This window comes from Delphinapterus leucas, chromosome 2, assembly GCF_059928025.1.
Source record: "Delphinapterus leucas isolate spDelLeu-1000000601 "Yukka" chromosome 2, BTC_Dleu_Yukka2, whole genome shotgun sequence".
Classification (NCBI taxonomy): domain Eukaryota; kingdom Metazoa; phylum Chordata; class Mammalia; order Artiodactyla; family Monodontidae; genus Delphinapterus; species Delphinapterus leucas.
This window is the reverse complement of record NC_143130.1, coordinates 70,356,934-70,379,952: the sequence shown is the minus strand read 5'-3', so window position 1 is coordinate 70,379,952 and position 23,019 is coordinate 70,356,934. Positions and strand designations below refer to the sequence as shown.

Genomic DNA, 23,019 nt, shown 5'->3' with positions numbered 1-23,019 from the left:
GGAGAGACTGCATTTGGCCTGAGTGGGAAAGGCATATCTGAAGGAGGAAAACTTAGGGAGTGGATGCCTAGAAGCAAAAGAGAAGTGGCTTCTGAGGAACTTCCTTGAGAACCTCTCCGTCCCACATGCTGACCCGGAGGGAAACCAGCTTTGGTCTGGAACGCAGCTAAAAATGCAGAAAATGTGGTTAGGAATTGCTTGACCCTGATCCCACCGATGGTTGGAAAGAAAACGGTTTATATTTCCAGCCGGAATCTTTCTGCTCAACGAACGCGAGGCTCCGGGCGTGAGAGGAAAAGCTCGTGTTTGTGGAAAGCAGTGCTGTTATCCCGGGGAGCCGGCTTGGCGCGGAGCTGGGTGCAGTGGGGGCAACCCTGAGGCTGGGCACTCACGGCGTGCTTTGGAAAGAGTCGGGTTCAGCACCACGAACAGCGGTCGCCTCTGTCTCTCCCCGCCTCCCTCACGGCCTCTAGGCCCTCCTCCTTCTCCTTGCCACCTCCCAACCACCCCCCCGCCCCGCCCCGCCCCCTGCTGTCTGGAGATGGGCAGTGACCGCCCCTCCCCCCTCCCTATTCCTCCCTGCGCTGCCCCCGCCCGCGTGCATGCGCGACTGAGCAGAGGGGCGGCCTGTCCCCGACGTCAGGGCTTCAGGACCCGGACGGGTAGGGCAGCCTGCGAGGGTGGCCGAAGACGCACGGATCTGGGCGCCAGGAAGCCTGGGTTCGGCAATGGCTTTGCTGTGTGGCCTTGGGCAAGTCACTCTCCGTCTCTGGGCCCCACTTCCTCCCCTGTCCGAAAAGAAGATCAGGTTCCTAGCTACCGGGGCATTCCTGAGGTCTCAATTACCCATACTCCTCCTCCAAACCCCGGGGGCTTTTGTTCCAGCGCCAGCACGCGTCTGAATAACAAAAGGCGCCCGTCCAGGGGGCGAATGAGCTTGGACTCCCCATTGCCAAGTTTCCCCGCGCGCCCGACTCGGCGCGCCCTGCTGGGCGGGCCCAAGCGGCGTTGGCGCTGAAAATGGCTCATCGGCTCTCTGCTTTCTCTGTTTCGCAGGAGCGGCGGCATGGAGGCTCTCACCACTCAGCTGGGGCCGGGGCGCGAGGGCAACTCCTCGCCCAACTCCAAGCAGGAGCTGCAGCCCTACTCGGGCTCCAGCGCTCTCAAACCCAACCAGGTGGGCGAGACGTCGCTGTACGGGGTGCCTATCGTGTCTCTGGTCATCGACAGTCAGGAGCGCCTATGCCTGGCGCAGATCTCCAACACCCTCCTCAAGAACTACAGCTACAATGAGATCCACAACCGCCGCGTGGCCCTGGGCATCACATGCGTGCAGTGCACACCGGTGCAACTGGAGATTCTGCGTCGGGCCGGGGCCATGCCCATCTCGTCGCGCCGCTGCGGCATGATCACCAAGCGCGAGGCCGAACGCCTTTGCAAGTCGTTCCTGGGCGAGCACAAGCCACCCAAGCTGCCCGAGAACTTCGCCTTTGATGTGGTGCACGAGTGCGCCTGGGGCTCGCGTGGCAGCTTCATCCCCGCGCGTTACAACAGCTCGCGTGCCAAGTGTATCAAGTGCGGTTACTGCAGCATGTACTTCTCGCCTAACAAGTTCATCTTCCACTCGCACCGCACACCCGACGCCAAATACACGCAGCCCGACGCAGCCAACTTTAACTCGTGGCGCCGACACCTCAAACTCAGTGACAAGTCGGCCACAGACGAACTGAGCCACGCTTGGGAGGACGTCAAGGCCATGTTCAATGGTGGCACTCGCAAGCGGACTTTCTCGCTGCAAGGAGGCGGCGGCGCTAATGGCGGGTCGGGTGGGCAGGGGAAGGGTGGTGCTGGTGGTGGCGGCGGGGGCGGCCCGGGGTGCGGCGCGGAGATGGCCCCAGGCCCGCCGCCCCACAAAAGCCTGCGTTGTGGCGAAGAAGAGGCCGCCGGGCCTCCCGGGCCGCCTCCTCCTCACGCGCAGCGGGGACTTGGTCTGGCGGCGGGAGCTGGCGGCCCCCCGGGCCCTGGAGGGCCTGGTGGCGGCGCCGGCGTACGCAGCTACCCAGTGATCCCAGTGCCCAGCAAGGGCTTTGGCCTCTTGCAGAAGCTGCCCCCGCCGCTTTTCCCTCATCCCTACGGTTTTCCCACGGCCTTCGGCCTCTGCCCCAAAAAGGACGACCCCGTGCTAGGCGCGGGCGAACCCAAGGGCGGCCCAGGCACCGGGAGCGGCGGGGGCGCGGGCACTGGCGCAGGCGCGGGCGGCCCAGGAACCGGCCACTTGCCCCCCGGTGCGGGGGCTGGCCCGGGCGGCGGCGCCATGTTCTGGGGTCACCAGCCCCCCGGAGCAGCCAAGGACGCAGCGGCCGTGGCTGCGGCGGCTGCCGCAGCCACTGTGTACCCGACGTTTCCCATGTTCTGGCCGGCGGCAGGCAGTCTCCCAGTGCCGCCCTATCCAGCCGCGCAAAGCCAAGCCAAAGCCGTGGCGGCGGCTGTAGCGGCGGCAGCGGCGGCGGCTGCGGCTGCTGCCGGTGGCGGCGGCCCCGAGCCCCTGGACGGTGCTGAGCCGACCAAGGAGGGCGGCCTGGTCGCAGAGGAGCGCTGCCCCAGCGCGCTGTCCCGCGGGCCGCTGGACGAGGAGGGCGCCGACGAGGCGCTGCCGCCCCCACTGGCCCCGCCGCCCCCGCCGCCCGCACGCAAAGGCTCCTACGTGTCGGCCTTCCGGCCTGTGGTCAAAGACGCGGAGAGCATCGCCAAGCTCTACGGTAGCGCCCGCGACGTGTACGGCGGCGGGCCAGCCCGTGGGCCCGGGCCAGGCGCAGGGTCCGGCGGCGGCTACGTGAGCCCGGACTTTCTGAGCGAGGGCAGCTCCAGCTACCACTCCGCCTCCCCCGACGTGGACACTGCGGACGAGCCCGAGGTGGACGTGGAGTCCAACCGCTTCCCCGACGACGAGGGAGACCCGGACGAGGCCGAGCCCGGCGCAGCCGGCGCGCCCAGCACAGGAGACGGCCCTGATGGCGACCAGCAGGCAGGGCCCCTGTCTACCACCTCATCGGGCGCCGACGGCCCCACAGACTCTCCCGACGGCGGCAGCCCTCGTCCCCGGCGCCCCCCGGGTCTACCCCCAGCCAGTCGGTCTGCATTTGGGGACCTGGCGGCCGACGACATGGTGCGGAGACCGGAGAGGAGCCCGCCAAGTGGCGGCTATGAGCTGCGAGAGTCTTGCGGACCGCTCGGGGGGCCCGCACCGGCCAAGGTGAGCCCCGCGCCCGCCCCGCTGGGGGCGCCTCTTTGCTTACCCCTCGGCAGCTCTGGGATGTGGGGCAGGCCCTGGCCGGGTTGGGGACGGGAAGTTTGTTCTGAGCGGGCCTTCCAGCAGTAGGCCCCGGCTGCTCTGGATAGGCCCAGCTTCGGGAGCTCTGTGGAGCTGGGCTCCCTGGGACCCCCGACTGAGGGTTTCGGAAGATCGGGGGGTGGGGGTGGCGGGTAGGCCTGAAAAATGCGTGTGCTGTGTTTTTGTTGATGGGAGTGGGGAGGAGACAGGCAGAGACTGGCAGTCACACAGAGACAGAAAGGTAGAAGTAAAATGGGTCTGGAGGAAAGGGACCAAAATCCAGAGAAAAGCGCTCAAGATGCCGGGCCGGTAGCACGCCCTCCTGGATGGGGATGTGAGCCCCGGGGAAGACGAGCCGGTAAACAGAGGAGAGGGATGCCTCTCCACCAAGCCGCAGTACGGGGTCCCCGGAATCTTCCTCCACACGAACTCGTAGTTTTCCGAGTCTCTTCGAATTCCTGCCCTAGGAACCGCAGGGTTCGTTGGCAGGAAGCTGTCGTCGAGAAGGTGTGCGGGGCGGGAGAGGGGCTCTCTGGCTGCCGGGGCCGCGGGTTCGGGTGGGGGGTGTGCACTTGAAAGTGGGTGCGCACACCTGTACATTTCCATTCGGTCCATTAAAACACGAATCATTAGCCGGATGCGAAAGGCGTCGTTTATATCGGGGACTGGGCGCGGGCGGGAGGGAAGACGCTGAGACGGGCGAAGAGGGTGGGGGCGGCTTTCAGCTGCCCTTGGCTTGGGAGCCGCTTTGTGTTTCGGGTAATTTTCTCGAGGGCGCTAATAATTACCAGGAATCCACAACGGTGATGCGGCCTCCGAGGGCGCAAGGCTGCGGCGCGTGCGTCACGACCGCCCGAGGCGCTCGGGTCCAGCGGGCGAGCACACCTCCGTCACCCCCTCATGTTCTTTCCTGGCCGCGGCGCAGGTCTGGGCTGCTGCGAGCCGCCGCCAAACGCCCCCCCTAACCGCCTGTCATTTCTCGGCCGCCGCAGGTGTACGCGCCCGAGCTGGAGGAGCACGTGAAGAGCGCGGCGGCGGCGCTGGGGCCCGCGGCCTCCTACCTCTGCACCCCCGAGGCCCACGGTAACGCCCCCAGCCCCCCTGCCGAGGTCCCTGGCCAGTGTGATGGGGGGACCGCGCGCAGAGGGCCGGGGCCAGAGGAGGCCTGCGAGGGAAGACGAGAGGAGGAAAGAGGCAGAGAAAATGAGAGAAAGAGGGAGAGGGAAAGAAAAACAGTGAAAGAAAAAGGAAGCTAAGCGAGGACTCCCAACGACTTACATCCGTCCTCTCCACCGCATAGATACCGCTCACGTACCCCTCAGGCACTGGGTTAAACCTTTTACAAACCACGCCTGGCGTCCTTTTCAGAACCTCTCATTTATTCAGCAAGTGTTCCCTGTGGTCAGGACGGATCGGGAACGGGTGGGGACGCATGGCCACCCCTTTGGGGACTCCTGAAGTGCCGTGGTAGCTGCAGCCCAACGCGGGGGCACGTGCGCGCGGGACCCAGTGGCTCTCAGAGAATGGATTGAGGCCCTCGGAAATCCGGGCAGGCCAGGCCGGGGAAGATGTCTCCCCCCGCAGCCGCCACCCTGAGGGTCGCCGCCTGGGCCGCGTTCTCGGTGCGGGTAGACCCGGCGGCCACGCGCGCTCGCGGTGCCCCAGTATCTGCACGCGATGTAGGTCGCTTGTCCCTGGTGGGCTCGGCTGCTCGTTTTGCTCTTTTCCAAGGGGCTGGGAAGGGGGCGTGGAGCCGGAGATGAGCAGATCGCGCGCGGGGGAGGGGGTGGCCGGCCCAAAGCCTGAGGGTGCGAGCCCAGGCGCACAGCCGGGAACCAGCGGCGTCCACGACGCTTTTAATTAGGGCTCGGGCGCCCCGACCGCGGCAGCTCTGGCCGTATCGGGGTCACGGTTTCTTTGCCTCTCCTTGAAACTCGGTTTATTGCCTTTAAGAGCCAGATAAGGAAGACAATCACTCGACTGCCGAAGATTTGGAAACAAGGAAATCCTATCCAGACCAAAGGAGTATCTCCCAGCCAAGTCCCGCAAATACAGACAGAGGTGAGCCCTAGGACCTTCGCACTCCACCCCCACCCGGGAGCTGGGCCCCAGGTCGCCCAGGTTTCCACCTGCTCCAGCGGCAAGCCTAAGGGGCTGCCGTTCCTCTCTCGCGGCTGGCACATAAATATTTAAATAGTGTGGGCAAGGTTCAGGCCAGGTTTCCTGAGTTGCTTACCTCCTTGCTGGGTTTGAGGCTCTTTCGTGAGGGAAGGAGGCTTACTAGAATATGAGGAACACCATCACCCACATAAAACAGGTCAAAGGGCACTTCCTGCCCTAAGATAGCCTGTTTTCCCTGGGTCCACTCTCTTCCAGCGGGTCACTCTCTAAAATAAAGGCTGTACCCCTAAAATAATGACTTGAAAGGTGGGTAGTACTGGATGCCTGTAACTGTCTCCTCTAAAGGCAGAGCGTCTGAAATAGGTTTCCAACTTAGCACAGTTCCCAGGAAGCTCACCCCTCCCCTCCCAAGGCCTCTCCCAGGACAAAACCCCTCTTACTTGCCCTTCTATCCCAGGTGAAGATGGGCTCACCCTAGATGTCACGGGAACTCAACTAGTGGAGAAGGATATCGAGAACCTGGCCAGAGGTGAGGTTAAATCTGTGAAATGGGGGTACACTGTGCTTGGGGGCGATGGGCCCTTCTTGTAAAGGGGTGTTATTCGTGTAGGAGTGAGTGTGAGAAGAAAAGTCTCTTGGGGAATCAGTCTTCATTGAGCCAAAGGGATAATTCCCCGGACACATTATCCTGGCACAGAGGTCGGGGTCGGGGGTGGGAAGTGGAAGAGTGAAGTGAGCAGGGGGAGGGAAGCAGCCACCCCAGAGTTCCCAAGGCCGGGCCTGTCTGAATAACCCAGTGAGAAAGAAAGATGAGTAATGATCCTTAGAACTTGATGCATGTGGACAGTCAGACAGGGCAATCTGGGTCTCTCAGCCTCCTCTGAATAGCAAGATTTTGAGGACGCATTTACTTTAGGAATGTCTCAGAGGGTTTTTTTTTTTTCCCGCCTGGAGTTAATGCATAACCAACTCCACCCCACCCTAAATAAGGTGAGGATGGACCTTGTTTGTGGAATGGGGTCCTGGGGTTGCTGCTCCACTGCAAAAGGAAGAGTGTGACTTGAGGCACAGAGAAAGGAGCTTCTAACCCACTTTGCTTCTCTGTCTCCCATTTTTGTGTTTTCTGAGCACCTGCTAGGGGAGGATTTCTCAGAGAGCCTCCCCATGTGGAGGACCAGATACCAATAGCTCCGTGGTCAGGGCAGCCCCCTGCCACTCCTTTGGAGCTGCTTTTGAGGGCACCAACAGGCCTTTCCACACCCAATTGCTTCTCCCTGCCCCCACCCAGCTCAGGGTTGGGCTTGGAAATTGGTGTGGGGAGGGAGAGAAGCACTGGTGGTCTTCCGCTCTTCCTAGTTACAGATTTTACAGGCTCTGTGATTACCTTCAAAATCCTTGGTGCTTCTTATGAGCGCTCTTAACGTGAATTTGGGGTCTTGGGACCTCTTGAAATTGTAAACAAACTGTTGTGAATATATGTATTTTTCCAGGGCAGAGGTCCAAGGCTTTGACCAGATTCTCCCTGGTCTGTATCATTGAAGGGAGGGATTAAGTCTGTCAATTGAAGGGGTAAACCGCATCTTCCTAGGCCAACCTCTAAGCTTAGGGAGTTAGGGACAACTTAAAGCAGAAACCATGCTGGTTGGCACCTGGGGCCAGGGCCAAGAAGTCCAACATGCATTCTACTATCCTGAATTTGATTCTCCTGGGCAACCTAATCCCCTAACCCCATTTCTTGCCCAAATCCTTTGGGTGCAGATGGAAAAACTGAGTGTTGAGGGCCTCTACCATCCGGTCGTGCCCTCCCCTACTCCCATCTCAGGGGAACCGGCCAGGGGAGGACCTGGGTACCTTATGGGCCTCCTGAGTCCCGCCATCCTCTTCCTTTACCTCCCACTCTTGCCCCTTCACAGACGAATTGCAAAAACTGCTCCTGGAGCAAATGGAGCTCCGCAAGAAGCTGGAGCGAGAATTTCAGAGTCTCAAAGGTACCCCATCCAGACCCACCCCACCTCATCACCAGAGCCTTCTTCCCGCAAGCTCCAGGCTGAGCCCGGGACCCCAGTGCAAGTAGCTGCCGCTCCGCACGAGGCCGGAGCCACAGAACCCTCCTTTTCTGGGGGTTCCCACTAGGCCAAAGACGGAGGGGGTGGGGTGCGGCTGGGGAGTGGAGAAAGTCGGCCGAGGGAGGGGGCTGTGCGTAACAGCTCTCACTTAATCAATTTGCACAGATAATTTTCAGGATCAAATGAAGAGGGAATTGGCTTATCGAGAAGAAATGGTGCAACAGCTGCAAATTGTCAGAGGTAAGACGGGAGTCAGGTGAGCGCGTGCACGGGCCGTAACTGCCTCTCGTCTGGCGGGAGCCGCAATGTTGGCTCAGTCATTTGGATTTAAATTGAAGGTAACTTAACAATTATTTTTTTTATTTAATATCCTTTGTATACTCTGATTAGCCTCAGAATGGCAAGCGAGCCCAGCAAACGGCTTGCAGGCATCATTACATGGAGTGATTGAACTTCTTATCGCGGCAATTTCCATGGTTTCTAAATTAAAAATCGAGGCGTAAAATTACCTGGGAAGTAATGCCTAAGTTTGCTTTAATTTTGGTTAGATCCGTCTGCCTTTAAGCGCCATCCCAGGTCATTTCCTCCCTCTGCCAAGCTGCAGTTTGGAGCTTTGACGCCCCCTCCCTCAGTCTCTGGGACTTGTTTCTGCCAGGGGCTGAGCGCTGAGAAGAGGGTGAGGCCCGGGCTGTGACCCCAGCGGGCCCTAAGGTGGTCTCATTTGGTCACCGGCTACTTCCTATGTCTTCCAGATACTCTGTGTAACGAACTTGACCAAGAGAGGAAGGCGCGCTATGCCATCCAGCAGAAATTAAAAGGTGAGGAAGCCGGGGAAAGAAGGAGGGGTGCCAGGCGCTGGCTGTGCAGGCGAATGAGTGAATGAATGAATGAACGAATGAATGAATGAATGGCAGTGCCAGTGAGAGGGGAAGGCCAGGTCTACATAGATCAGTAGCTGAGAAGAGGGAACTGGAAATTGATTTTAATGGAGAAATGATGCTAGAATGTTGGGATAGGGAGAAAGAGCCCCTTGAGCTCTGAGCATTGGGAAATCTGCCACCGGGTCCAAATCTGGTTTGGGACCGATAGACCTCCGTCTTACTGTGCCTCAGTTTCCTCTTCTGTAAAATGGGCCAATTGAACTAGAGCAGTGGTTCTGGATAGCCAGGATCTCTCTACTACCCTCTCACCTTCTGATGCTCTCGCTTGAGAACCCCTGAGCCTGAAGGGGGTGGGTGAGACCCGGGCGGACAGAGGAGGGAGGGAGCCCGTGGGCCGCGCAGGCCTGGCGAGGCGCCCAACATTGCCCAATCGACTGTCTCTCCAGAAGCTCACGACGCCCTGCACCACTTCTCCTGCAAGATGCTGACGCCCCGGCACTGCACTGGCAACTGCTCCTTCAAGCCCCCGCTGTTGCCCTAGGGCCGGCCCGGCCGCGCCCACGCGCCCTCAAGCCATGCTGCTCTCTTCTTGTAAATACCCGCGGCCGCGGCGGCCTAAGGCGAGATACAAGCCATTCGGACTGGACCGATGTAAATACAGCCTCCCGCCCGCCCGCTCTCCTCCCGGGCGCCTCGGCCTTGCCCGCCCCCTCCCGGGCGCCCCCGCCCAGGACCCCGTCTCCGTTTCCAACTGTAAATACCACCTCGCCCCACGGTTGAACTCCTGGGCATCGGACCTCATGGGGTTAACCGGACCGAAGGGGGTAAGAAAGGGGAGGGGGCCTCTCCCCCCTGTACAGCCTCGGAACCCCAATTGTGAATACAATGTAGGAACTTCGCTGGCCCCGCGCTCCCCGTCCCGTCCACTTCTGAAAGTCTTGTTCCTAATGACAAAGTGGCTATGTGCAATGGATATAAATGTACTGTGAGTCTCTCGGTTCAGTAGTGGGTTCACTTTAACTTATTTATGCTGTAAGTTATTTGCTTCCTTCTCCTGGACCTACTTCCGGTCCCGTTTTGCATTCACTCTTGGGTTTTGCTTTGTCTATTTTTTTGTTGTAACCTCTTGATGTAACAGCACTTTAAAAAGGGCGACAACTGCAACTGACTCACGAGAGGGAGACCACCTTGAGCCTGATTGGGGAGACCACCCTGTATCCGTGACTTTTGTTTTGTTTTTAATAAAAAAAAAATCTGTTACTTCCCGGGGCTGTGGAGGTGGGAGGGCGGCGGGGGGAGGGGCGGGGGAGACGGGCGCAACAGGTGGTGCGTGGGGACCACAGCGCGGGCTCTGGGGCGCCCGGGCTGAGACCCGCATTTTCTCAGGTGGGCAGCAGCAAGCATCCCGATCTCTCCACCAGTCCTTTAGGCACCCCCAGCTTGCCCCAAAGGCCACCCCCGCCCCGCTCCCTTGGGCCTCGGCGGAGAATGAGAACTACTGCAAGGTCTCTGACTCTTCCCTCCAGCGCTCGCAGGGGCCGAGAGTTTACTCGTGCCCATTTCCACGTCTGCCCTACCGGAGAAGCCACCTCCGGGGCGCTCAGAGACCGAATCGGGCCCTGCCGGGAATCCCAGGTTCAACCAGAACTGCCAGGAGGCGTGGGTACTGTCCGCCAGGCCCTGGAGCTTTGGGGCGGGGCGGGGCGGGGCGGGGGCGAGGTAAGAGTGGTGGGCCTGGGCCCGGCAGGCCTGGAAAGGACGCGGGGGACTCGCAGCTTGTGCGCAGATGCGCTCCCGCCTGCCTCGCCGCTAGCTGAACGGAGGGAGCCCTGGCGGTTTTTGACGTTCCGTCCATTTTAGTCCCACTGGGTTTGCGGACGTCGAGGAGCCCAAGGAGGAAGGTGAGATACGCCGGCCGCTGGAATCCGGGGGGGACGGCCGCGGTTGCCGAGGCCTTACCTCGCCACGTGCCTCCCCCTTCGGCCTCAGTTTCCACAGGGCACCCGCTTCTTGGGCTACAGATAAATGATGGAAACGGCAACGCGCTTTTTGGAGGGGGAGGAGAGTGTGGGAAAGCGCACGGTCCCGGGAATCATTTGGTATCAAATTTCCCCTCCTTACCTGACTAGCAGAGGTGCCGTGTCTTGCCCGTAAGTCTTCCTAGGCCTCTTCTCGGCCTCTAAAATAATATTCAGGCCTCCGTCCCCGGCGGCTCGTGGACGCGCTCTGGGAGGAAGCAAGCGCAGGGCATCACTCCGCAGCCTGGACCCGCGCGCCCCGACGACCCTGCCCTCCGATACCCCAGGTCTCTCACTGCGCGTCCCCGGGCGGCCCGGCAGAGACCCTGGAGGCGGGCGTTCTGTGCCCAGCCGCCGGGCAAGCAGCAGGGGCCCGGGAGCCCTCGGCTGCGCCGGTGGGGAAGTTTCGTGGCGGGTCGTCCGGGGGGCCCGGGGCGGAGCTGGCGAGCAAGGGCGCGCTCGGGGCCTCCGGGAAGGGGCACAGGCGGGGAGACCCGCCGCGCGATTGAGGCAGGAAGACAGGCCCCCGAGCACCCTGCGCTGGGGCTCGGAGCCCTCGTGTCCCAGGTTATTCCGAGGGCTAGACCCAGAGGGGACTGAGAAAATGGCCGGGTAAACTGTGAGGTGTCGCTGACGGATGAACTCGCCTCGGACGCGCGATCTCCCGAAAGGGACCCTCCAGGGAGCGGGAACTTTTCCTATGGGTGGAACCAACCAGATCAGTCCTTCACTTTACCAAAGGTGAAACTGAGGTCCAGAGAGAGACATGCGTCCCTAGGGAGTGCCAGGGACGAGCGGAGCTAGGACCCGGCGGGGAGCGCGGGTTGGGAGAGTAAAGCGCCTTTCTCCGCTGGGCGGAACCGCTTCTTAGGAACTGGCACTTTCTCTGTAAAATGGGATCAACAGTTACTATCCAGGCAGGAAGTTACTGCGTCGCCGCGGCCCACACAGAGGATGCTGGCAAACATTCATTTTCACCTTTCCTTTTCTAATTCCACAAAGTGGGGAAAAGAGCTGTAGGCAGCTGGGGCCAGGCGGACCCACCTGGACCAGAATCTCTTTGGATTGGAAGTGTAGGTGGATGCGACCCAGAAAGCTCTCGCAAAAACCCTCCTGGGCTCCGACTCCTCTCAGAAGTTGTTTGTACCCCTCAAATGTTAATAACCAAACGATTGGTATGGATGTAATTATCAATAATTATACGAATTATTGCTGATTGCGGGGCTCGTAGCTACTTTAATTAGTTTACCAGATTCTAATTAAGTTAAATGAAACATTAATAGGGAAAATATGCTTTGAAAAAAAAACCCAGGATTTTTAGTCTTTTCATCGCCACAACGTTGCCACCTTGCGACACATTTTAGGCATTACAGCCAGCGTCCGAAGACCCCAGACTAGGGAGCCTTGTCTTAGGGAGAAAAAGTGGGGCTTGGGGAATGGGGAGCTGGCTGTTCTTCCGTGGTGTTTGTTCCTAACCTCGGCTCCCGGTGGTACCCAAGGAGGTCGGGCTCTGGAGTCCGAGGTCTGGGGGTGAAGAACGAGGTAAACATGCCTCTTCAACCTCCCACTCCTTTTTCAGCAGAGGAAGGCTCTGGGGAGGCTTGTTGGGGCAGGTGATGTCTATCTTCACCTGTCCCAGCAAATCCAGGGTGATAAACTGAGTGAAGCTGGAGGAGCAGATGGAAACAGCGCCAAGCTGCTTGCTTTTTCACTCACCTGGGAGAAACCAGTAGGTCGATGCCCACCTTCGTTTCCTCTGCGGTTCAGTGTAATGTGTCGGCAAGAAACACCTGGAAGATCTCTGGATTCCTGGGAGTAACCTCTGTGTTCCTGTGGCACTTGGTTAATGAAGCTAATAGAGTGCCCACCTCCCTGAGTTATCCTTGGTGTTTCCATTTCTCATAGGCTGTAAGTGCCTTGGCAATCGGGGCCACATCTTGCCCTTCCTTGTAACCTCCAACACAGGGCCCAAAGCATCGCAGGTACTCAACAGATGTCTAGATAAATAGGTTCCAACTTTGTTGTTTATCTGGGTGCTGGAAATTTCTGGGGGAAGGAATCCCTAGGTGCTTCTGGATAGCAGCTACCAGGAAGCAGTTAAGCTCATTTGCATAGTTAATTAAACACAGGCTTACTGCTCAGAATATCCTTCATCAATAGGATTAGTCTTGGGGGGGCAGGTGTCAGGTGAGGGATTGTCAACCTAGAACAGGAAAGCTTTCTTCCTTTTGCCACTGCATCCCGAAGAGGGTGCTCCTTCACTCCCTCTAATTTTGCAAGGTCACGGGGCACACACTTGTCCACCCATTCCCAGCTACCCTGATCTAAAGTCTAGCCTTGATCCTTTACAAAAATGTGACAAAAATGTGACCTGTCCTTGAATTTAGACCACCAACAAAAGCAGAACTGGGCCTGCATATTCTTTGCATTAATTCTAAACAGCCTCAAGTCCCACTCTATGCCCCCACAGGGAGCATAGTGTTTGGTTAAGAGCACAGACTCTACAGCCAGATTTCCTGTGTCTCAGTCCCTTCTCTGCCACTGACTAGTTGTGTGACATTGGTTGGGCAAGTTGTTGAATCTCTCTGTGCCTCAGCTTCCTCATCTATAACATGAGTGGGCAAAGGATACCTACTTCATAGAACTGTGCAGAGCCCTGAAAGTCAGCTAGGTCTTTGGCTTTTACAGCACTAGGAATTGCTTGTGTCTTTTCTAGTTTTTGCTCTGAGACCAGGGTTATGCCAAGAAGAGGGACGAAGGATGACGAGTTTCTTTAGAAGGAGAGAGAGCCAAACCACCACCGGTCATTTCCTCGTTGGACATCCCAGAAAGTGACCTCTAAAACTACTCACCCAATTATCCAAGTGGCCTCCAAGGAACCAGACATCTTTGGGGGGAGAAAAGAAAGCCAAAGATTGTCCTCTAACTCCATAAACTGGAGGCCGTGAGCTGAGGAGGCGCAACGAGAGGTCCCACGGATCCCTATTCTCGGCTGTTACCTGGAAAGGATCATTTCATCTCCACTGAAGAGAACAGAAATGGATCCTTGATGGTACGCTGCTCGGCAGCTCCGAGCGCCCGGCGGGAGAGGGCCCGCCGCTGCCCTGGGGCGGCCCTGAGGCTCCGAGACTGTCCGTGTGCCTTGACTAAAGAGAGCACAGAGCCTGGGAGCGGTGCGGCCGCTGGAGACAGACCAACCTGGCTCGCAGCGGCTGCAGAGACCGCCAGGCGGACTACGCGCGTGCTCGGGCACCAGCAAAGCATATGCACCAACATTTTTCCCCTGGAAAGAAATTGGTACCTCAAAAGACGCTGACAAACACATCACAGGAAATCTGAACTTTGTTGGCCTTTTTTCCCTTCTCATCTTACTCATTAGGACTGCTTTTTGCAATTGAATTACCTGGGGGCAGAACCTGGGTCTTTTCAGGGTCTGTGCCTCTAAAGGTCTTATTAGGTCTTGTTTCAGCCACTTTGTAAGTGATCGTGCCCAGGTGGCTTTACCTCTCAGTGTCTCCTGTGAAATGGTGGCAGTAATACCCACAAGGTAGGGCTGTCAGGAATATTAAAATGAGATACCGGTGAAGGCCCTGGCCCATGGATGTTCAGTAAGGAGTGTGCATTATTATTACTTTATTTTTTTAAGATTCAGAGGCAGCATGAGGAGTCAGTCTTGTTCCAAGTTCCTGGTATAGTACAACTTATGTTTATGGTAGCACTAAGGTCCTGTTATGTTTTGGACATGAAACGGATCAACTTTGGCAAGGCCATTTCCTTAAGTGTAAGGTACAGTAGAACTCAGGATAATGCAGAGGGAAGCAGAAGCAAGATTTGAAAGGTTGAAGACTGGGGCCCGAGAGCCAGATGTGAAAAGCACAGCATAAGCGATGAATCTGACTGCCCACACTTTTACTCCATCTCCAGGGACTACAGTTTCCTTTGTGTCAAACAAAAAGTAGAACCTGTATGTGTAAAGTGTTTGCATCAACGTGCAAACTGTGCACCTGGTAAACTCAGGGACAAAAATATGGAACGCTTCACGAATTTGCGTGTCATCCTTGCGCAGGGGCCATGCTAATCTTCTCTGTATCGTTCCAATTTTAGTATATGTGCTGCCGAAGCGAGCACAATAATACTTGCTTCTCGCGACGTTTATAAAGCTAAGAATATAAAAACTTTTACGTTTATGGTGATTACACTGTGGCCCTTTTTAAAAAAAATTTCACAGTATACAAGACGTTTTGACCTTTTGTATCACACAACTCTCATGTCTTTGTGATTACGGCCAAGTTAAATTTAATAGTCTCCATAACCTTCTTACATTCTATATGCAAATGAAGGGACCATGGGAAATTGGCCCTCTGCCCGCCCGACCTGTGCGCGCCTAGCGGACGGCGCTGGGAGACACGCTCGGTCACGTGGTGCGCGGTGCTCGCGCGCCTCTTCCGCGCCGGCCGGGCTGAGCGCGCAAGGGTCGGCCTGGGGTCTTACCAGCGCGGCGGAGGGGAATGTTGGCAACGCTGTGGAACGCCAACTAGGCGTGACGGCGTGTGCGGGGCGAGAATGCTTTTTTGGGACGAGGGCCCGTGGTGCCAATGAGGTCCCCACAGGAGTACGGTCCGGTACCCCGAAACGCTTGCGAACCGATGGTCGGGTTGAGACCCGTGCGTGACCCCCGCGAGAGCTGGAGCAGCCGACCGTGAACCGGAAGGGGCTGGGCCGGGGCGGACGTGGGCGCCAGCGCCGGAGCGGCAGTGACTTGCCGCTGCTTCCCTCGGGACTCTCAGGACCGTCGCCACTTGAAGCCAAGGGGAAGAGGGAGGGTGTCCTCTTTGGGGCCCAGGCTTTGCATAGAGTGACTCGGGAGTGGTGGCGGTTTGGGAAAGGTCACCACCCTTTGATCCAGTCCTGGGGCAGGCATCTAACCTGGTCAGTGCCCTCCCCCGCCAGTTTGCATGTTAGAAAACTGAGCCCCTAGTTGGTTAAACTATCAAGGCCAAAATTATCTTGCCAGTGGTGAAAGAAGTTGGGATTTGGATGCAAGTCTGGTTTCAAAGACTGATATTTTCCTCTTCACAGTGGAACTCGAGAGAGAAAACATTTGGGACCAGGAGCGTAGTCTGCCCTTTTCCTCTTAAGCAATACTCCCAAGGTCTTGTCAGCTCAGACTTTCATTCCTGCCTTCATTTCTTCACCAACTGTAGAGCACCCATGACGTGAGCGCTGGGGCAGCAGGGGTCATGGAGCTTCCATTCCAGCAAGTGGGGGGAGCATTCTCAGTGCAGAGACAGACTAGAAAGAACATGCGGTATAGAGCATGGCTGGGGAATGAAGCCCACTTCAGTGGGTAGACAGGAGGGAGGGGACAGTTGAGTTATCACTTGATGATAGGGATGTAGCCCTGAGAGGACAGGACAGAGAGTTTCAGGCAGAGGAAGACCTTGGAGTCACTTGAGTCAGTTTCACCCATCTGGGCCAGTCCTTCAGGGGAGGCGACACTGTGGAGGTAATTGGTCCTCCAGGCTGAGGTCTGGCTCCGTACTGTGAACCCATCTCAGCTCCAGCCAGGGAGCACCTGGCCTGGCCTTTGGGGACTTCGGAGCTCCTCCCCTCACCTGTCTTCAGTGAAATGGAAATCAGGTGCAGGCAGCCCAACTTCTCATCTGACTTCTCTCTAAATAAGCGGTAAGCAAACACAAACCTCAGAATGCTAATATGGCCTTTATTGAGTGAAAAGAGCTAATTTGGGCAATGATGTTTCCCTCAGATTTACAAAGAGAATTGCAAATAACTAAAAAGCGTATTAGCGTTGATGGGAGATGATGCTAATCTTCAACTAGCATCCACGTTTTTCTTCATTTGTTTAGGAGAGCCTTTTCGACACAGTCGATGCGCACACGTGTCATGGTGACAGGTACATCTTGTGGGTTCATAACTGCCTTACTGCGGAAACCAGCAGGAGATGGACCAGGTTGTTTGCTGTTTGTGGCTACTTGAGCTTGTGTAATTTTGAGCCAGGTGGGTTTTCTGTTTGTTTTTTCTTATTGAGCAGTTGTGGTATAGAGGTGAGAGATCTGAATTTTAGTTCCCATTCCTCCCTGCACCTGTCTTTGTGACCTTGACCAACTCCCTGGACCTCTCTGGTCCTGTTTTATCTTCTGCCAAGTGAGGAAAGCGCCCTACTGACGATCTGTAACATTTCTGTCAACTTTGACTGGCTGTGATTTTTGTAACTGGGTAAATGATGAACTTTTTCAAGACTATAATTAGCAAGATGTTAAAATCCAACACTGGTTTTGTTTTCTGCTTTAGAAGAGTACAGCATGGTGGTCATCCTTAGGGCATAGAGGATCCCAGAAACAGTCCACAGGGGCTGTTGTGGACCTAGGGTCTGGGACCTGCTGAACCATACATCGCCTTCTCCTGAGCCCTGAAGGCCCAGCAAGGAGGAGGCGGGGGGGGCGGAGCATGAGACGGCTCCGTTTCCTTTTTTTTTTTTAGCTACTACGGTGACTGTTTTAGCTACAATGGAATTTTTTTCATAGGTCTTTTTTTTTTTTTTTTCCTCCTTTACTGAGCTACTATGGGCACTGTTTTCAGTCGTTTGGGTTTGAGTTACCAAAGGCCCTGGTTAAAATTGCAGTTACGGACTTCCCTGGTAATGTAGTGGTTAAGAATCTGCCTGCCAATGCTGGGAACACGGTTCGAGCCCTGGTCCGGGAAGATCCCACATGCCTCGGAGCAACTAAGCCCGTGTGCCACAGCTACTGAGCCTGCGCTCTAGAGCCCGTGAGTCACGACTACTGAGCCTGCGCTCTAGAGCCCGTGCTCCGCAGCAAGAGAAGCCACTGCAATGAGAAGCCTGCGCACCACAGAGAAGAGTAGCCCCCGCTCCCCGTAACTAGAGGAAGCCCGAGCGCAGCAACGAAGACCCAATGCAGCCAAAAATAAATAAAAGTAAAAAAAAAAAAAAAAATTGCAGTTACCTTGCTGGGAAGGGACACCACATAGACTAACTAACTCCTGTTCACTCAGCTTAGTATGAGTCCCTGCCCTTTAAGATCAGCACAGGATCTTATGATGTACTGTTTCATTTTAATGGCTCTGAGAGATAAGCACAGGGGAGTTTATTATTCCTGATTTGTTGATGGGGAAAACCTAAGGCTAGAGAGGTAAGGCGATGCAGCTAATCAGTGACAGTGGAATTTGCTCTCGGATCTCTCTGACTCCAAGTGCTAACTTTGTACCCAGAAGGAATATGGTAATACAGTTTGAAGGGTTCTAGGAAGCTCTCTCTCAAATCTCTCTCTTTGCTGCCTCAAATTCTTATTATTTTGAGTTGTTGCTATCTTAAGGCTTCACTGTGATTTTCGTACACTCTGAGAGAGTGTTCAAAAAGAATTGCCAAGTCCAAGTACAGAGCTGACCAGCTTCTCTGTGGCTCTGTCAGTTTCTCTCTCTAGGGTTACAGGGTTGGAGAAGTGTGATACCCCTTCCAAATCCTCGCTGCACCAGTCCAGACATTACTCACCCCCCAGGTTACTCTGATAGCAGCTGTGGAGCAGGGGAGAAGCTGCAATGGCTTTGAGCCAAGAAGAGTCGTGTGATGTCCCAGGGATGAGCCTCAGTTTCCTCATCTCTAAAATGGAAGTAAGGATTTCCCTGCTTGCTCTACAGGGTCGTGAGGCCCAATGACAGATCCCACTGTAAAGTGCTGTACAGCAAAAGGTAGGAATATTGTCTGGTCAGACACCCATCTGAGCCCCAGGCAGTTAAGTGCTTCCCTTACCTGGTGAGTGAGGCATTTGTGCATCAGGGACAGAACTACAAAGTATGAGCACCAAGATGAACCATCACATTGTGTTAATATTTTCACACCACTTAACTCTCATTAAAATGTACTTTGCTGAATTTAATATGTGATTTCAAATGACACAACATATTAAGTGCTTAATATACTAGAAATTATGAAACCATTATAGTTGATGCCACGTGAAATAATTAGACCGAATTAAACTTTAGCAGCCAAGGGAAGGAAAGACTTCAACTTATAACATCTTAAAGTAGCCTAATCCACCATTGTCATCCCCAAAATAAACGTCCAGAAGTTAGGATCTTTAAGTAAAAATGGAAACTTAATCTGTACTTACATCCAGCTCTTCTAGGATTTGGTGATGCGGAGTGTTGTTGCCTTTGGGAGCTGAGGGGCCCTGGAACCCACCCTGGGGCTGTCAGGGTTACAGCTTCAGCAGACTCTTGCTCTGGGGCCTGGGTGGAGGGTGACTTGCATGGCTGGAGTTGGGAGTAAGGCCTTCTACTGAAGTGACAGATTGGTCTTCGACCCCAGTTAGCCCGTTGACAGATTCAAAATAAAAACAAACCCACTTTATTTAACATTTATTGAGTGCTTCCTTTATGCCAGCATTTTATATGTGTTTTCTCATTTAATCCTCACAATACACCCATGTGATAAGCCCCCGTTTTCAGATGAGGGAACTGAGGCTCAGAAAAAGTGAACCATATAAGGCCTTACAGTCGGAATCCTCAGTGTTTGCTCCTACGTCCCACGCAGCCGCCTCCTTATTGTGTAGGGGTGTGTGTGTGGGTGTGTACCCCACTCCCCATTTTAATAATGGTTCCATGACCAAACACATTAACCTGCTGTCTGACAGTGACCCATATGTTTATCACGTTCCAGTCACGGACAGTAGGAAGCAAGCTTGAGAGCCTCACTTTGAACAGGATGCAGCCTGGCTAACTTGCACGGGAAGTTCTCTGTGAATACTAGCTGCTAATTCCATTCAAAAAGAATGAATTCATTGCCTCCTGAGTATCCTGACATTTACCTACATGTAGCTGTCATAAACAAGACAACTTCTTAGGGAGTAAGGAATACTTCCTATCATAGGGAGTACCTAATTTTATAGCTACTTAAGGCACTGTATCTCAGTTACTCGTATCAGTATGAAATACTTATCCAATGGGCTATTTGAAAAATATAAATTGAGTGTGGATATTTAAATACGTTAGAATTTACTGATCAGAAAAACGATTTTAATGGAAGCAGGAAAACTTAGCTCCAGCAAACAGATGTTTATAATTAACTGAAAACGTGTGTTTTCGCTAAGTATCAGGATTAGGTTGTGCCTCATATAATAGAAAACCAAATAACAGTGACTTTAAGACGACAGAGGCTAATTTCTCTCTTGCGTGAAACAAATTGTCTTTCAAAGTCTGGTCTGATGGCTCCACTTTGTCACACAGCCAGGCAAGATCTTTTATCCTTTAAGGCAACAACTCATGGTCCAAGATGGCTGCAGGAGCTCCAAGTTCCAGGTGTCAGGAAGGCAGCAAAGGCAAAGGGTGCATGCTACTTCCCTGAATAAAATCTGTAAATAAGAGGAAGAGAATGGCAATGAATGGGCAGATAGCAGTCCTTGGCATAACGACCTGGCAATCAGGTGGCAGTAATTGTTACTCTTAGCTGGTGCTTTTCCTTTCTGCAGAGCATCAAGAAGGGGAAGGAAAGTAATAGTCCCTACCAGCATACAGAGTTCCAGGGATCACGCTGGACGTTGCACATGATCTCCTTCAATTATCACATCCTATGTGGGTGGCATAGCAGCAGGTCAGGCAGCAGGAGATGTTGTGACTTGGGGTGAGACTCTATCCACGTTTGGAGGTAGAAAGTTGAAGGGGGAGAGTTGGAATGTTTGCATAGGAAGCCCAGGGGCTTCTGGGAAGAAAGAGATTAAACCTCTAACACTTGTTTTCTGAGATAAAAGTTATCAAAAAATTTCAGGGTGAATCAGATTGTACTGACCAAGGTCAAGTGGCAGGAAAGTTAATACTATGCCCTTAAAATAAACGATAATAAAATAAAATTGCCATGAGTGCAGAAAGTGAAGAGATTCAAAAATTAAAAAGATAATAGAAAAACTGGCGAAAGACTTGAACAGGCACTTCGCAGAATGGCAGCTAGAGATGGCCAGTGTGAAAATGTACTTAACCCCATCAGTCATCAGGGAAATGTAAAATAAACTACCCCACCATTAACCCTGGCAGGCCTGATGACACCAAGTGCTGGTGAGGAGTAGAGCAGTGAGATGTGAGGCTGTATGGCTGGGCTAAGAAGAAACTGGTACAGCCACTTTGAAAAATTGTCCACATGCCTTCTAAAATTGAAGATAAACTTACCCTGTGAGCCAGTTGATCCATTTCTAGTTGTAAACCCTAAAGAAACTCATGCACACTTGCACCAAGTTACAGGTAAAGGGAATATTCAAAGCATCATTATTTGTAATGGCCCCCAAACTGGAAACAACTCAAGTACCCATCAACAGCAGAATGGATAAATACATTGCGGTGTATTCATGCAATAGATGACCACGCAGTGATGGAAGTGAGTGAACCAGAGTTACATCCAGTGTTAGGCTCAACTGTAGCTCCCCTACCCTACCAAATTCAAATGTGGAAGCCCTAACCCCTATACTTCAGAGTGTGACCATATTTAATTACATAGGTAATTAATTAAAATGAGGTCATATGGGTGGGCCCTCATCCAGTATAGCTGATGTCCTTACAGGAAGAGGAAATTTGGACACAGACACATACAGAGGGAAGATAATATGAAGACTCAGGGAGAAGACAGCCATCTATGGACAAGCCAAGGAGACCTGAAGCAGAGCCCTCAGGTCTGCTCAGAATGAACCTCATAGCCCTCAGAACGAACCAACCCTGCTGACACCTTGATCTTGGACTTCTAGCCTCTAGAACTGTGAGAAAAATTTCTTTTGTTTAAGCCAGCCAGTCTGTGTTTCTTTGGTATGGCAGCTCTACCAAACAGGTATACCCGGCCACATGGATGAATCTTACAAACATGATATTGAGTGAAAGAAGTAAGACAAAAAGAATACATACAAAATTTACCACTTCTATAAATTTCAAAATTAGGCAAAACTAAACTATTGTTTAGGGACGCAAAAATAGATTGTAAAAAATGATACGGAAAGCAAGGAAGGGGTTACCATGAATGACAAGAAAATGGAAAGGAACACGTGAAGGCTTCTGTGATGGCAGCTAAGTATTTTATTCACTTGGGCACTGGTTACTCAGGTGTTCTTCCTATAATTAGTCATTGAATTGAACCTTTGTGTGTTTATTTATAATGAAATGTTGTAAAAGCAAGAAGGAGAAGGAGGTGGAGGAGGGAGGCGGGGGAGAAATAAAGTGCAAGAACCCATGGGCTGACTTCTTACCAAGTGGGTTGGTCTAAGGGTCTGTAACTACAGCTGCCTGTGAATGGAGGGTCTGAGGGTCAGGTGCTGGCTCTCAGTACATCACCTAAGCCTAGAATCGCATACCTTCCCCTAGAGGAGTCTTAGGAGCTTTGTAAGCTAGGGAAAGCCACTGCACTTCTCTGAGGTTTGTTTCTTCCTCTCTAGACTGGGGAAGCCTCCCTGAATGCTGTAAGGCTCTTTCTCTTGCCAAGTCGGGTCGCTGCTCAGATGTTACCTTCTCCAGGAGGCCTCCCTGACCACTTCTTGACAATGGCACCTCCTTTTATTCCTTTCCCCTTTATTTTTCTTCATAATACTTAATACTGGTGATAGGTATTTATCACTGAAATTATGTCAAATATTTGTTTATTTGTTCACGAAGAGCATGAGTTTTGTTTACCACTGTATCCCCAGTGCCTAAAACAGTGCTTGGCACAGAGTAGGTGCTCAGTAAGTATTTGCAGAGTTAACAAAGATTAGATAAGCTAATACTCTGTAGTGCCTGGCCCCGAGGAGGGACTTAATAAATGCTGGTCCCCTTCCCCCCCTTTTAGCTGAGACCCCCACTCATGTTTCCTGGGGCTGGACCCCACCAGCCCCCTGTCTCGTTTCTGCCTCCCCTCCAAGCTGGGACTGAGAAAATGCCCACAACTCACCCCCTGACCGTTAGCAATATTTCACCTTAGGTAATGTCAGAAACCTTTAAGTCCTCGGGGCTGGGGTCTCCTGCATGATGACGCCTCATCCTGGGCCACTGCTTTCCCCTGAACCCAATGTGACCCGTTTCATCTGCCCCCTCCCCTCGCCCTTCCTGAGGGTCACAGCGTCCCTACCCCAGGGGAGGGCGCCTTCCCCTCCAAGTGGCTCAGCTGCCCCAGGATGAGCAGGCTCTGAATGCTGACTGCGCTTTGGGCATGTGGGTACTTTCCTCCGTTTACAGTTACTGTTGTGGGCTCAGAGGGAGGCCCTGCAGACTCTCCATAAAGCCTCCTCCATTCCTCCATCAGCGTGAAGTGCTCCTTCCTCCCTGTCCCTGCCACGCGGCACCTATATTTAGCACTTATTTCCTTCTACCTTCCGTTAGCTGTGTACTTGCTTGCTCCCTGCCCCCTCCCCGGGCCTTGAGCGCCTCTCCAGGGCTGGGGCCAGGCTTTATTCATTACTGTGCTCTGAGCACGTGGCACAGCACCTGATGTTTCATAGACAGTTTTTAAAAAGCGTCTTCTAAGATAATAAGACTTTAGACTTACGATGGCATCAAACAACTTTCCTAGATAGACCATCTCCCAACTTCCCAGTTTGAAAGCTAATTAAGACATAGGA

General features: G+C 54.0%; 1 protein-coding gene, 1 long non-coding RNA gene and 1 other non-coding gene across 3 annotated transcripts in view; 2 read left to right on the top strand and 1 right to left on the bottom strand.

The window, feature by feature from the left end:
* The first annotated feature begins 527 nt into the window (after window positions 1-527).
* On the top strand, window positions 528-9,617 carry SKOR1 (SKI family transcriptional corepressor 1). The gene is made up of 9 exons (XM_030761732.2): window positions 528-835; window positions 1,057-3,253; window positions 4,324-4,414; window positions 5,285-5,392; window positions 5,910-5,981; window positions 7,366-7,440; window positions 7,684-7,758; window positions 8,271-8,336; window positions 8,846-9,617. The coding sequence occupies exons 1-9, from the start codon at window positions 729-731 to the stop codon at window positions 8,938-8,940; spliced, it is 2,886 nt and encodes a 961-aa protein (XP_030617592.2). The 5' UTR covers window positions 528-728; the 3' UTR covers window positions 8,941-9,617.
* Window positions 9,618-12,393: 2,776 nt separating this feature from the next.
* LOC111177760 (uncharacterized) overlaps window positions 12,394-23,019 on the top strand; it is a 37,132-nt gene continuing 26,506 nt past the window's right edge. The window contains exons 1-2 of the long non-coding RNA XR_016392067.1: window positions 12,394-16,102; window positions 16,285-16,435. This is a non-coding gene — a long non-coding RNA (uncharacterized LOC111177760). The remainder of the gene's footprint in view (window positions 16,103-16,284; window positions 16,436-23,019) is intronic.
* Window positions 14,439-14,545, bottom strand: LOC115802798 (U6 spliceosomal RNA). Its single transcript, XR_004023346.1, has one exon. It is a non-coding gene; the product is annotated as a U6 spliceosomal RNA (small nuclear RNA).